The 14975-nt window shown below is 45.0% G+C and overlaps 1 protein-coding gene across 1 annotated transcript; it reads right to left on the bottom strand.

The window, feature by feature from the left end:
* Positions 1–4957: 4957 nt before the first annotated feature.
* Positions 4958–8092, bottom strand: cebpa (CCAAT enhancer binding protein alpha). The gene has a single exon (XM_064962609.1). It carries the CDS (start codon positions 7785–7787, stop codon positions 6834–6836), a length of 954 nt encoding a protein of 317 aa, XP_064818681.1. The 5' UTR covers positions 7788–8092; the 3' UTR covers positions 4958–6833.
* Positions 8093–14975: the final 6883 nt, after the last annotated feature.

The raw sequence follows: 14975 nt of genomic DNA, 5'->3' as shown, positions 1-14975 counted from the left end.
GGTCAATAGTTATCAGTATGGTGAGTTGGACTAACAGGTCAATAGTTATCAGTATGGACTAACAGGTCAATAGTTAACAGTATGGTGAGTTGGACTAACAGGTCAATAGTTAACAGTATGGTGAGTTGGACTAACAGGTCAGTATGGTCAATAGTTATCAGTATGGACTAACAGGTCAATAGTTACCAGTATGGACTAACAGGTCAATAGTTAACAGTATGGTGAGTTGGACTAACAGGTCAATAGTTATCAGTATGGTGAGTTGGACTAACAGGTCAATAGTTAACAGTATGGTGAGTTGGACTAACAGGTCAATAGTTATCAGTATGGTGAGTTGGACTAACAGGTCAATAGTTATCAGTATGGACTAACAGGTCAATAGTTAACAGTATGGACTAACAGGTCAATAGTTATCAGTATGGACTAACAGGTCAATAGTTAACAGTATGGTGAGTTGGACTAACAGGTCAATAGTTAACAGTATGGTGAGTTGGACTAACAGGTCAATAGTTATCAGTATGGTGAGTTGGACTAACAGGTCAATAGTTATCAGTATGGACTAACAGGTCAATAGTTATCAGTATGGTGAGTTGGACTAACAGGTCAATAGTTATCAGTATGGTGAGTTGGACTAACAGGTCAATAGTTATCAGTATGGACTAACAGGTCAATAGTTGGACTAACAGGTATGGTTATGAGTTGGACTAACAGGTCAATAGTTATCAGTATGGTCAGTTGGACTAACAGGTCAATAGTTATCAGTATGGTGAGTTGGACTAACAGGTCAATAGTTATCAGTATGGTGAGTTGGACTAACAGGTCAATAGTTATCAGTATGGTGAGTTGGACTAACAGGTCAATAGTTATCAGTATGGTGAGTTGGACTAACAGGTCAATAGTTATCAGTATGGTGAGTTGGACTAACAGGTCAATAGTTATCAGTATGGACTAACAGGTCAATAGTTATCAGTATGGACTAACAGGTCAATAGTGAGTTGGACTAACAGGTCAATAGTTAAGTAGTATGGACTAACAGGTCAATAGTTATTAGTTGGACTAACAGGTCAATAGTTATCAGTATGGTGAGTTGGACTAACAGGTCAATAGTTATCAGTATGGTGAGTTGGACTAACAGGTCAATAGTTATCAGTATGGACTAACAGGTCAATAGTTATCAGTATGGTGAGTTGGACTAACAGGTCAATAGTTATCAGTATGGTGAGTTGGACTAACAGGTCAATAGTTATCAGTATGGTGAGTTGGACTAACAGGTCAATAGTTATCAGTATGGACTAACAGGTCAATAGTTATCAGTATGGTGAGTTGGACTAACAGGTCAATAGTTAACAGTATGGTGAGTTGGACTAACAGGTCAATAGTTATCAGTATGGTGAGTTGGACTAACAGGTCAATAGTTATCAGTATGGTGAGTTGGACTAACAGGTCAATAGTTATCAGTATGGTGAGTTGGACTAACAGGTCAATAGTTATCAGTATGGTGAGTTGGACTAACAGGTCAATAGTTAACAGTATGGACTAACAGGTCAATAGAGTTGGACTAACAGGTCAATAGTTTATGGTGAGTTGGACTAACAGGTCAATAGTTATCAGTATGGTGAGGACTAACAGGTCAATAGTTAACACTAACAGGTATGGACTAACAGGTCAATAGTTATCAGTATGGTGAGTTGGACTAACAGGTCAATAGTTACCAGTATGGACTAACAGGTCAATAGTTATCAGTATGGACTAACAGGTCAATAGTTATCAGCATGGACTAACAGGTCAATAGTTACCAGTATGGTGAGTATGGACTAACAGGTCAATAGTTATCAGTATGGTGAGTTGGACTAACAGGTCAATAGTTATAGTTACTAACAGGTCAATAGGTGAGTTGGACTAACAGGTCAATAGTTATCAGTATGGTGAGTTGGACTAACAGGTCAATAGTTAACAGTATGGTGAGTTGGACTAACAGGTCAATAGTTACCAGTATGGTGAGTTGGACTAACAGGTCAATAGTTAACAGTATGGTGAGTTGGACTAACAGGCCAATAGTTAACAGTATGGTGAGTTGGACTAACAGGTCAATAGTTATCAGTATGGACTAACAGGTCAATAGTTATCAGTATGGTGAGTTGGACTAACAGGTCAATAGTTAACAGTATGGACTAACAGAGTATGGTGAGTTGGACTAACAGGTCAATAGTTATCAGTATGGTGAGTTGGACTAACAGGTCAATAGTTATCAGTATGGTGAGTTGGACTAACAGGTCAATAGTTATCAGTATGGTGAGTTGGACTAACAGGTCAATAGTATGGGATCAGGTCAATAGTTATCAGTAGTTGGACTAACAGGTCAATAGTTAACAGTATGGACTAACAGGTCAATAGTTATCAGTATGGACTAACAGGTCAATAGTTATCAGTATGGTGAGTTGGACTAACAGGTCAATAGTTATCAGTATGGTGAGTTGGACTAACAGGTCAATAGTTATCAGTATGGTGAGTTATCAGTATGGTGAGTTGGACTAACAGGCCAATAGTTAACAGTATGGTGAGTTGGACTAACAGGCCAATAGTTATCAGTATGGTGAGTTGGACTAACAGGTCAATAGTTATCAGTATGGACTAACAGGTCAATAGTTATCAGTATGGACTAACAGGTCAATAGTTAACAGTATGGTGAGTTGGACTAACAGGCCAATAGTTATCAGTATGGTGAGTTGGACTAACAGGTCAATAGTTATCAGTATGGACTAACAGGTCAATAGTTATCAGTATGGTGAGTTGGACTAACAGGTCAATAGTTATCAGTATGGTGAGTTGGACTAACAGGTCAATAGTTATCAGTATGGTGAGTTGGACTAACAGGTCAATAGTTATCAGTATGGTGAGTTGGACTAACAGGTCAATAGTTATCAGTATGGTGAGTTGGACTAACAGGTCAATAGTTATCAGTATGGTGAGTTGGACTAACAGGTCAATAGTTATCAGTATGGTGAGTTGGACTAACAGGTCAATAGTTAACAGTATGGTGAGTTGGACTAACAGGTCAATAGTTAACAGTATGGACTAACAGGTCATGGACTAACAGGTCAATAGTTATCAGTATGGTGAGTTGGACTAACAGGTCAATAGTTATCAGTATGGTGAGTTGGACTAACAGGTCAATAGTTACCAGTATGGACTAACAGGTCAATAGTTAACAGTATGGACTAACAGGTCAATAGTTACCAGTATGGTGAGTTGGACTAACAGGTCAATAGTTATCAGTATGGTGAGTTGGACTAACAGGTCAATAGTTACCAGTATGGTGAGTTGGACTAACAGGTCAATAGTTAACAGTATGGTTAGTTGGACTAACAGGTCAATAGTTATCAGTATGGACTAACAGGTCAATAGTTATCAGTATGGTGAGTTGGACTAACAGGGTCAATAGTAACAGGTCAATAGTTATCAGTATGGTGAGTTGGACTAACAGGTCAATAGTTATCAGTTAGTATGGTGAGTTGGACTAACAGGTCAATAGTTATCAGTATGGTGAGTTGGACTAACAGGTCAATAGTTATCAGTATGGTGAGTTGGACTAACAGGTCAATAGTTATCAGTATGGTGAGTTGGACTAACAGGCCAATAGTTATCAGTATGGTGAGTTGGACTAACAGGCCAATAGTTATCAGTATGGACTAACAGGTCAATAGTTATCAGTATGGACTAACAGGCCAATAGTTATCAGTATGGACTAACAGGCCAATAGTTATCAGTATGGTGAGTTGGACTAACAGGTCAATAGTTATCAGTATGGTGAGTTGGACTAACAGGTCAATAGTTATCAGTATGGTGAGTTGGACTAACAGGTCAATAGTTAACAGTATGGTGAGTTGGACTAACAGGCCAATAGTTATCAGTATGGTGAGTTGGACTAACAGGCCAATAGTTAACAGTATGGACTAACAGGCCAATAGTTATCAGTATGGTGAGTTGGACTAACAGGTCAATAGTTATCAGTATGGTGAGTTGGACTAACAGGTCAATACAACGGCCCTTCACACAGATACATGACACTGTATTGTAAGTTACGTCACGATGAATACTGCTATTGTTCTCAATGAGTGACTGACTGAGGAGGATCAACTGTATCTCTCCAACTCTCTTAATGAGTGTTGTATTTAGGGATCAGAGTGATGACCTGACTGATTGATAGGGGTGGTGGGTGCGGTTTTACACTGATGAATTGCACTAATGGAGGCATGACTGAAAGGGAACTAAATTATAAAGATTTGCCAGTGTTTAGAAAGTGAAGCATCTCCATTATTAAAGAACAAGACGGTTTCACTAACTGGTACTTTCACTGGGATTTAAAAGAATAAATACGTCTATATTTCTTCCTGTGTGTGTGTGTCTTAATGTCTAATCTATCACACATATAATGGATTATTCTAGATCGGCCCTATTTAAATATTAATATTTGTTATTTTCTGTTTTCTGTTTTATTATTTGTCACTCCAAATGTTGGCTGCTGTAGATTTGTATTTGTTTCGTTTAGAGGGTTATTTTACGGGGTAATTTTCGCCTATTCAAAAAAATATAAATAAAAATGATTGATTTAATAGAACTATCAGTAGTGCCTGATAAGCGCAGTCTACCGACGAGTGTAATCTGTCATGGAGCTAAATGACGTGATGAGAGGTCAGTGAGACAGTGAAGATCTGTAGTCAAAAGTGGGTATTCTAACCTCTTATCGTATCCAATCGTTTTACTTAACTTGATAATGACCTACTTTCAATGATTAACGCCAGGGGGTCCAAGGTCCACTGAGTGTCCTGAATGGATCCTGTAGGGAATGCTGTGGTCTGGGGAATGCAGACTGGTATCCAATGAACTGTAGCCTAATCCTAAAGGCAGAGTCAAATGGAAACCCGTTGTGTAAAACACATCAAACCAAGACCAAATGTTCATGTGAGACGATGCTCTTTTATTAGAATTCATCATGTTTTTTGGCATTCATCTTATAGGTTCATTTTACATTTTAAACATTTTTCTATAACATTGGCATTGTAAATAAAAAAATGTTAAAAAGTGCTTCCTTTTCCTTATTAATGTAAAAGTCTCTATATCTTAGCATTTGTTTAATAGAATCCAATAAGAGTCTAGAACATTCTAGAACATGTATAGAATCCAAGAAGTCTCAGCCAGTGGTAAAGTCCAAAGTCTTACTTCACAGAGAGAGAGAGGGAGAGAGAGAGAGAGAGAGAGAGAGAGAGAGAGAGAGAGAGAGAGACAGACAGAGACAGAGAGACAGAGACAGAGACAGGGAGAGATAGAGACAGAGACAGAGAGAGAGAGAGACACAGAGAGAGACACAGAGAGAGACACAGAGAGAGAGAGGGAGAGAGAGAGAGAAGTCAAAAGGCACTGAATGATGACATCAGGATTGTAAGGGAAGGGTGCTCAGGGAAAAAGAACAGTGACAGTCGAGTTGACACCGTGGAGAAGCAAAGCTTCAAACACTATTTCACAGCTGAACCAGTGAGAAAACAGGTCAAAGGGTTGGATCTTCTCCGTGTGAAATCATCAGACAGAAGACGAGGGCAACAAACATTGCATAGTTATACTTTCCTTGAAGAAAAAAAAGGTGCAATCTAGAACCCTTTGAAGAACCCTTGTTGATTCCAGGTAGAACCCTTTTCGGTTCTAAGTAGAACCTTCCACAGAGGGTTCTACAGTACATGGAACACAAAAGGGTTTTTACCTGGAACCAAAAATGGTTCTCCTATGGAGACGGCCGAAGAACCCTTCTGGAACCCTTTTCACATAAAAAAAAAAATCAATCAATTATACATAAATAGAAAGCTATACTTTGAGTTTATAAAGAGTTTTTATTTACACTGAGAGGCGTGTTCAGATTAGTACCCAAAACATCTGGAAGAAATACAAAATGTGCCTCATTCCGTTGTATTTTGAAGACATTTATAGTGCGCACGACAAACCCGCTCGTGAAGAAGCAGGTATCGCAGTATAACACGTTTGCAGTCGTTTGCTGCGGCGTTTAATTCCGTCCATAGATCTCCCCAATGTGTGAATGCTGACACAGCAGACAGCAGCGGGATGTGTTCTAGCTGTCACCTTTATATGGTCTTAATGTCTGAACAGCAAATACATGGAAACATTCTGATCACCGCTCAGATTTGTTTTGTTTTGAAAAAAATAAAAATAATAATAAACTTATGTGGAAAGCTGTGTGCACTTTGCAGTTTGATAATACACTGTAGCTCTATAAGTCAAATGCACACATGTTTAGTTTAGTAAGACAAGAACATGGTATTGAGATGCTAACGTTAAAACATGAACATCGAGCAGGCTAGTGATTATTGTGAAAATCATGCCCCTGTTCCTCCAGCTGCACTGATATGTTGTTTTTGCGTGGCTAAACACACAATGTTATATAATAAAAAGGCACACGCGCACACACACACACACACACACACACACACAATCACACACACACACGCGCACACACACACACACACACACACACACACACACACACACACACACACACACACACACACACACACACACACACACACACACACACACACACACACACACACAAAAACAACACAGGTCCACTGTTTAAACGTGGAGAAATGAGCTTATTGTTTAAAGTACAGAAGGCTTGTATACCTCAGCTGCCCTGTCTCTCCTGAAGAAACAAACTGTTGCAGTCACAATCTGTCAGATCAATCTATAGCGTGTAGGCTATATCCAGGAGACGTGTACAAGTAAGTGTTTAAAAGTCCCAATGTAAAAGCTACTATAGTCCGTGTTCACTGGCAGTTGGCCATGGGTTTGAAAGATCCATCGGGAAGTTGTCTGAAGATGCCCCTTAATGTGTCCAGTTCTCGGGTAAGATGTTCCACTCTCTTCCGCAGTCTTTCGTTGTCCGACGCCAGCTCTATCACTTTATGCTGGGTCTCAACATTGCGCATTTTCGCCTTGTCTCTACTCTTCCTCACCGCAACGTTGTTCCTCTCCCGCCTCAACCGGTACTCCGTGCTGGCCTTGTCGACGCGCTTTTTGGATTTACCCCGGTCTCGGTCTCGGTCGTCGCGCCCCATCATCTTCATGGATCCAACGGAGGACATGCTGCCATCCCTGTGGTGTGGACTCGGGACGGGCGTCGGTGGAGGCGTCGGGTGTCCCGGTTGGAGATGCATGGTCGTCTGCGCGCAGTGCGCAATCTGGTACTGAAGATGGGATAGGTGCTGTGGGAGATGCTGGTGGGAATGGTGGTAGGTTGGAGGCATAGAATGGCTCATTTCATCTTCTTCTCTGGGCTCTTGCTTTATCGCCACAGGTCTGATTCTCGTGGACTGGTTATCGTAAATGGGTTCAAGTTTAGATGTGTCCATATACCCGGGAATACAACCATAGCCCTGCTGCTGCTGCTGCTGTTGCTGCTGTTGGTGGTGCGCCCCCGAGCCAGAGCTCACCCCGTGGGGGTAGGATTCGTACTCACTGTTCGCCAGCTTGAGTTTATCTTGCTTCGAGCTGTTGTGGAATAGATCAGCCAGGAACTCGTCGTTGAAGGCTGCAGGGTCAATGTAAGCGCTGATGTCAATGGAGTTTTCGTTCTCACAGATCTCGCCGAGGTCTCCTCCTGCTCCGGGTCCAGCAGCGGAGGGGTCTTTGTAGCAGTAGGCGCTTTGCTGACTCTGGCTCTGGGCTAGGCTGGTCATTAGGGGTCGTGGGGCGACCTCATAGAGGTTTGGTTGCTCCATGGAATATCTATAACCCGCCAGACATGGTGAGGAGCTGCGGGAATCCAGCTTGCTCACAGTACCGGAGGAAGCCGCACTGGCTAGACGAATAAACAGGACAGCTCCTTCACAGGTGCGCTCTCCAGCTATGAAGTAAATCTCTAACTCGCCACGAGAAGCTATAAACTAAATGTCTTGAATAAAGACTCGTGACTTTCCCTGGTACGACTGGTTTCTCGAGACTATAGTTCTAAAGGACACTGTTTTAGCTGCAGGTTGAACTACTCCAGGCTGCTGAACCTCACAACTGTCAAAGTACTCTCCCCTCTCCTATATATACAGAGGGAAGGGGGCGGACGCGCAGCACGCAGGGTCCTATTGCGCGCCTTTAGGCAGCAGTAGGTTATAGTAGACTAGACTGGAGATCCAAGACCAAATCACTTTACACCTGGAGAATATATATGGCATTTAATCAATTGGATCACTTAAAAATGATTTTGAAATATGAATAATATATGAATATTAGCAAAACACATTTGATTTGACATTATTTAAATATGTTTTAATTTGTATAACACATTGATTTGTTTTCAGAATATATAATCTCATTGAACAGTTTCCCCTTGTGCATTTGAACACCAAACGTCCCCAGTAGAGCCATGCAACTGCCTCATTTCAATATATAAGAAAAAGCTATTTTGATAATTGAGTGTCCCAAAATATTTAGCATATTTTACATGAAATATTATTTGGTTATTAAACTGCTGTTCCATCGACGCTTCTACTAACGGTAAAAGCCGTTAAAGTGACGTTAAATAATAATATATACTATTTAAACACAAGTTATTTCATAATGTATTAATACAAAATATATTGTATTTTATTTTACCCACATATTCCCTTTCTCCTTCATGTGGATCAACGCGATGGAGGTGGAGGATTAACGCCAGTTTCACAACACATTTGGTAGAAACACAATCAATATTGGGCACATAATAATTGTCAAACTAAATAGGCCAATATGCAAATACATGTGCACGGTGCCACTCATTTATCAATTCACAATCTTTAAATCGATACTTAAATTGGATTCTATGTGCAAAGTGCACGGATGAGAATCATATATGATAATACACAGAGCAGTAATCTCTCTCAGCTCTTAACAGACTCGATACCCGAGACATCAACTGACAGTGTCCGCAGCACGGCACGCAGTTTGCGACTGGCTGCTTCCTCTGCGGAAGAGCAGGTTCGGCTACCTGTTGCGCGGGGATTAGTCAATACACCGGATCCGGGGGGGCAGAGCGCTCGTCACCCGGCGTCGTGAGTTTACTAACGGGGGGGCTTGCCTCGCTCCATAATGGATAAATACCCAATAGATAGATCGCCCTGTTTTACCTGATGCATTAACATTCCAAAAGTAAAGAGACGCTGACGGATCGAGTCCAGGGGAGGACGGCTCATAATAATGTCTGGAAACGGAATACATGAAAATGGCATGTTTGATACCATTCCACCAAATTCTGCTCCAGCGGTTACCACGAGCACGTCCTCCCCAATTAAAGTGTTAGCAACCCTGTGCTTGAGTCCGATCTGAACCGCGTCAAAATGTTAACAATAAAGAGAGCCACATAGTTTATTAGTAAGGCTACACGACAGGGGCAGGGTAGCCTAGTGGTTAGAGCGTTGGACTAGTAACCGAAAGGTTGCCCGGAGCTGATAAGGTACAAATCTGTCGTTCTGCCCCTGAACAGGCAGTTAACCCACTGTTCCTAGGCCGTAATTGAAAATAAGAATTTGTTCTTAACTGACTTGCCCAGTAAAAAAAAAATCAAACATATATAAGGATACAATTCTTTGTTTTTTTACATTTAGGATTAAAAGGGTTTATGTGCATACTTTCATTTACATCATAAACTTGTTCTTGCGATGTAATGTTATGCGGAATGAAGTGGGCTACTCTAGCGGAAGAACCCGTGTCACAACGCGTCATGGGTTGTGTGACCGAGCATGTTAACCAAGGCACAGAGGAAACACACCAAGCACCAGACAGACTCATGTCAACGGACAGGGAGCTCCCTCTGTTGTTGCAGCAGGGAAACGCTCCAACTGAGCACAAACGGAGAGCGGTGTTTCATAGCTCTCGTCCGGAGCGTTACGAGCAGCTCGCGTTAACGGCTCAGCGACAGCAAGCCGCATGTAAACACCCTGGATCAAAGCTAGATATTTCTCGCAGTCGCATATAACGAACCAAAGGCAACAGGCTAGACCTATTCAATACGTCGAGTCTACTTGGAATGTCTTGGCTTAGTATTCTATACCTTCTACACATGAAATGTTTTCCAAAATAACCTACATCTTTAATACCAGTGAAAAACTGAAATCAGACCAATAAAGAAACACTGATTGAAGGCCAGGCACAGCAAGCCAAATTATTTACCTTTATTTTAACGAGGCAGGTCAGTTAAGAACAAATTCTCATTTTCAATGACGGCCTACCGGGGAACAGTGGGTTAACTGCCTTGTTCAGGGGAAGAATGACAGATTTTTACTTTGTCAACTCAGGGAATTAGACCTTTCAGTTACAAGTCCAACGCTCTAAGCACTAGTCTACCTGCCGCCCCTCCACTCTAACCACTAGGCTACCTGCCGCCCCTCCACTCTAACCAATAGGCTACCTGCCGCCCCTCCACTCTAACCACTAGTCTACCTGCCGCCCCTCCGCTCTAAGCACTAGTCTACCTGCCGCCCCTCCACTCTAACCACTAGGATAACTGCCGCCCCTCCACTCTAACCACTAGTCTACCTGCCGCCCCTCCACTCTAACCACTAGTCTACCTGCCGCCCCTCCACTCTAACCACTAGGCTACCTGCCGCCCCTCCACTCTAACCACTAGGATACCTGCCGCCCCTCCACTCTAACCACTAGGATACCTGCTACCCCTCCACTCTAAGCACTAGGATACCTGCCGCCCCTCCACTCTAACCACTAGGATACCTGCCGCCCCTCCACTCTAACCACTAGGCTACCTGCCGCCCCTCCACTCTAACCACTAGGATACCTGCCGTCCCTCCACTCTAACCACTAGGCTACCTGCCGCCCCTCCACTCTAACCACTAGGATACCTGCCGCCCCTCCACTCTAAGCACTAGTCTACCTGCCGTCCCTCCACTCTAACCACTAGTCTACCTGCCGTCCCTCCACTCTAAGCACTAGGCTACCTGCCGCCCCTCCACTCTAACCACTAGGATACCTGCCGTCCCTCCACTCTAACCACTAGGATACCTGTCGCCCCTCCACTCTAACCACTAGGATACCTGCCGCCCCTCCACTCTAACCACTAGGCTACCTGCCGCCCCTCCACTCTAAGCACTAGGATACCTGCCGCCCCTCCACTCTAACCACTAGGCTACCTGCCGCCCCTCCACTCTAACCACTAGGATACCTGCCGCCCCTCCACTCTAACCACTAGTCTACCTGCCGTCCCTCCACTCTAACCACTAGTCTACCTGCAGTCCCTCCACTCTAACCACTAGTCTACCTGCCGCCCCTCTACTCTAACCACTAGTCTACCTGCCGTCCCTCCACTCTAACCACTAGTCTACCTGCCGCCCCTCCACTCTAACCACTAGTCTACCTGCCGTCCCTCCACTCTAACCACTAGTCTACCTGCTTCCCCACCACTCTAACCACTAGTCTACCTGCCGTCCCTCCACTCTAACCACTAGTCTACCTAACCACTAGTCCCTCCACTCTAACCACTAGTCTACCTGCCGCCCCTCCACTCTAACCACTAGTCTACCTGCCGCCCCTCCACTCTAACCACTAGTCTACCTGCCGTCCCTCCACTCTAACCACTAGTCTACCTGCTTCCCCACCACTCTAACCACTAGTCTACCTGCCGCCCCTCTACTCTAACCACTAGTCTACCTGCCGCCCCTCCACTCTAACCACTAGTCTACCTGCCGTCCCTCCACTCTAACCACTAGTCTACCTGCTTCCCCACCACTCTAACCACTAGTCTACCTGCCGCCCCTCTACTCTAACCACTAGTCTACCTGCCGTCCCTCCACTCTAACCACTAGTCTACCTGCCGCCCCTCTACTCTAACCACTAGTCTACCTGCCGTCCCTCCACTCTAACCACTAGTCTACCTGCCGTCCCTCCACTCTAACCACTAGTCTACCTGCCGTCCCTCCACTCTAACCACTAGTCTACCTGCTTCCCCACCACTCTAACCACTAGTCTACCTGCCGCCCCTCCACTCTAACCACTAGTCTACCTGCCGCCCCTCTACTCTAACCACTAGTCTACCTGCCGTCCCTCCACTCTAACCACTAGTCTACCTGCCGCCCCTCTACTCTAACCACTAGTCTACCTGCCGCCCCTCTACTCTAACCACTAGTCTACCTGCCGCCCCTCCACTCTAACCACTAGTCTACCTGCCGTCCCTCCACTCTAACCACTAGTCTACCTGCTTCCCCACCACTCTAACCACTAGTCTACCTGCCGCCCCTCTACTCTAACCACTAGTCTACCTGCCGTCCCTCCACTCTAACCACTAGTCTACCTGCCGTCCCTCCACTCTAACCACTAGTCTACCTGCCGTCCCTCCACTCTAACCACTAGTCTACCTGCCGCCCCTCCACTCTAACCACTAGTCTACCTGCCGTCCCTCCACTCTAACCACTAGTCTACCTGCCTCCCCACCACTCTAACCACTAGTCTACCTGCCGTCCCTCCACTCTAACCACTAGTCTACCTGCCGTCCCTCTACTCTAACCACTAGTCTACCTGCCGTCCCTCCACTCTAACCACTAGTCTACCTGCTTCCCCACCACTCTAACCACTAGTCTACCTGCCGCCCCTCCACTCTAACCACTAGTCTACCTGCCGCCCCTCTACTCTAACCACTAGTCTACCTGCCGTCCCTCCACTCTAACCACTAGTCTACCTGCCGCCCCTCTACTCTAACCACTAGTCTACCTGCCGCCCCTCTACTCTAACCACTAGTCCCTCTCCACTCTAACCACTAGTCTACCTGCCGTCTACCCTCCACTCTAACCACTAGTCTACCTGCCGCCCCTCTACTCTAACCACTAGTCTACCTGCCGCCCCTCCACTCTAACCACTAGTCTACCTGCCGCCCCTCCACTCTAACCACTAGTCTACCTGCCGTCCCTCCACTCTAACCACTAGTCTACCTGCCGCCCCTCCACTCTAACCACTAGTCTACCTGCCGTCCCTCCACTCTAACCACTAGTCTACCTGCCGTCCCTCCACTCTAACCACTAGTCTACCTGCTTCCCCACCACTCTAACCACTAGGCTACCTGCTGCCCCTCCACTCTAACCACTAGTCTACCTGCCGCCCCTCCACTCTAACCACTAGTCTACCTGCCGCCCCTCCACTCTAACCACTAGTCTACCTGCCGTCCCTCCACTCTAACCACTAGTCTACCTGCTTCCCCACCACTCTAACCACGTCTACCTGCCGTCCCTCCACTCTAACCACTAGTCTACCTGCCGTCCCTCCACTCTAACCACTAGTCTACCTGCCGTCCCTCCACTCTAACCACTAGTCTACCTGCCGCCCCTCTACTCTAACCACTAGTCTACCTGCCGTCCCTCCACTCTAACCACTAGTCTACCTGCCACCCCTCCACCAATGTCAGCACACTGGCCACAGCGGACTGACGCCATTATCAGATCTGTGTAGATGTTTATACACATCTCAATCTAAATGGAAGATACCCATCGTCCCTCTGAGCAGGAACATGGAGAGAAGACCTCCCCAACGGGACGGCTGCAGGCAGACTCTCTACTGTTGTAATAGACTGTATTGTACCATATCTCAGGTCTATTTAGGGTTGGTCTGAGTAACACTGCGTCAATGATTCAATTCATTATCTTGACTGAGCGATAAACATTTGTCCTCCATTCCTTAAACATGATTTATAAGTTTAGGGAGGTAGGGAGGGGCACCGAGAGGGAAGGGCACCGAGAGGGAGGGTGATTATTGGCAGGTAGATCTTGACAGGGCATCACCATGAAGAGATACAGAGTGAGGTAGATGACTGAGAGGTGAACCACTGCAATGAATGTTTGCTTTGTGTCGAGGCTGTTAAAGGTAGGTGATGTACTATTGTCCCTCCCCATGCCCCGAGTGGTGACTCCACCCTGTTCTCTCTCTGGGTGTTTGCACAGGTCTTTAAATAAGCTGTGTTCATTGACTCAGCCTTCAGAGCCAAACAGAAATAGAACTTGGCTCTGTGTTCCCCTAGTGACAGAATGACGAGCTAATCAAAGGCCTCACTGAACAAAGCTGGCTTGCTCCCCTCTCCATACAGAGCTGTTTACTGAGCTCTGGTCAGAACAGTGAGTCAGGACTGAGTTAGATAACCAAGTCCCCCTCGATAAGTACCAAATGGCACCCTTTATCCCTATATAGTGCACTACTTTAGACCAGGGCCCTATGGCACCCTATTCCCTATATAGTGCACTACTTTAGATCTCAGCCCTATGGCACCCTATTCCCTATATTTAGTGCACTACTTTTGACCAAGGAGACCCATAGTGCTCTGGTCTAAAGTAGTGCACTACTTTTGACCAAAGAGACCAATAGTGCTCTGGTCTAAAGTAGTGCACTACTTTTGACCAAGGAGACCCATAGTGCTCTGATCTAAAGTAGTGCACTACATAGGGAATAGGGTGCCATAGGGCTGAGAACAGGTCAGGGTCAAAGTTGTGGAGAAGTACAGATCAGGGTTGGGTTATAAAACCATATCCTAAACTTTGAACACCCCACGGAGCACCATTAAATCCATGATTAAAAAATGGAAAGAATATGGCACCACAACAAACCTGCCAAAACCCAGGCAAGGAGGGCATCAATCAGAGAGGCAACAAAGAGTCCAAAGGTAACCTTGAAGTAGCTGCAAAGCTCCAGAGGAGATTGGAGTATCTGTCCATAGGACCACTTTAAGTCGTACACTCCACAGAGCTGGGCTTTATGGAAGAGTAGCCAGAAAAAAAGCCATTGCTTAAAGAAAAAAATTATCAATTATGTTCGGTGTTCGCCAAAAGGCATGTGGGAGACTCCCCAAACATATGGAAGAAGGTACTCTGGTCAGTTGAGACTAAAATGTAGCTTTTTGGCCATCAATGAAAAAGTTATGTCTGGCACAAACCTAACACCTCTCATCACCC

This window comes from Oncorhynchus masou, unplaced genomic scaffold, assembly GCF_036934945.1.
Source record: "Oncorhynchus masou masou isolate Uvic2021 unplaced genomic scaffold, UVic_Omas_1.1 unplaced_scaffold_582, whole genome shotgun sequence".
NCBI classification, from domain to species: Eukaryota; Metazoa; Chordata; class Actinopteri; order Salmoniformes; family Salmonidae; genus Oncorhynchus; species Oncorhynchus masou.
Note: the sequence above shows the minus strand (reverse complement) of the source record. Positions and strands in the feature narration are given on the sequence as shown.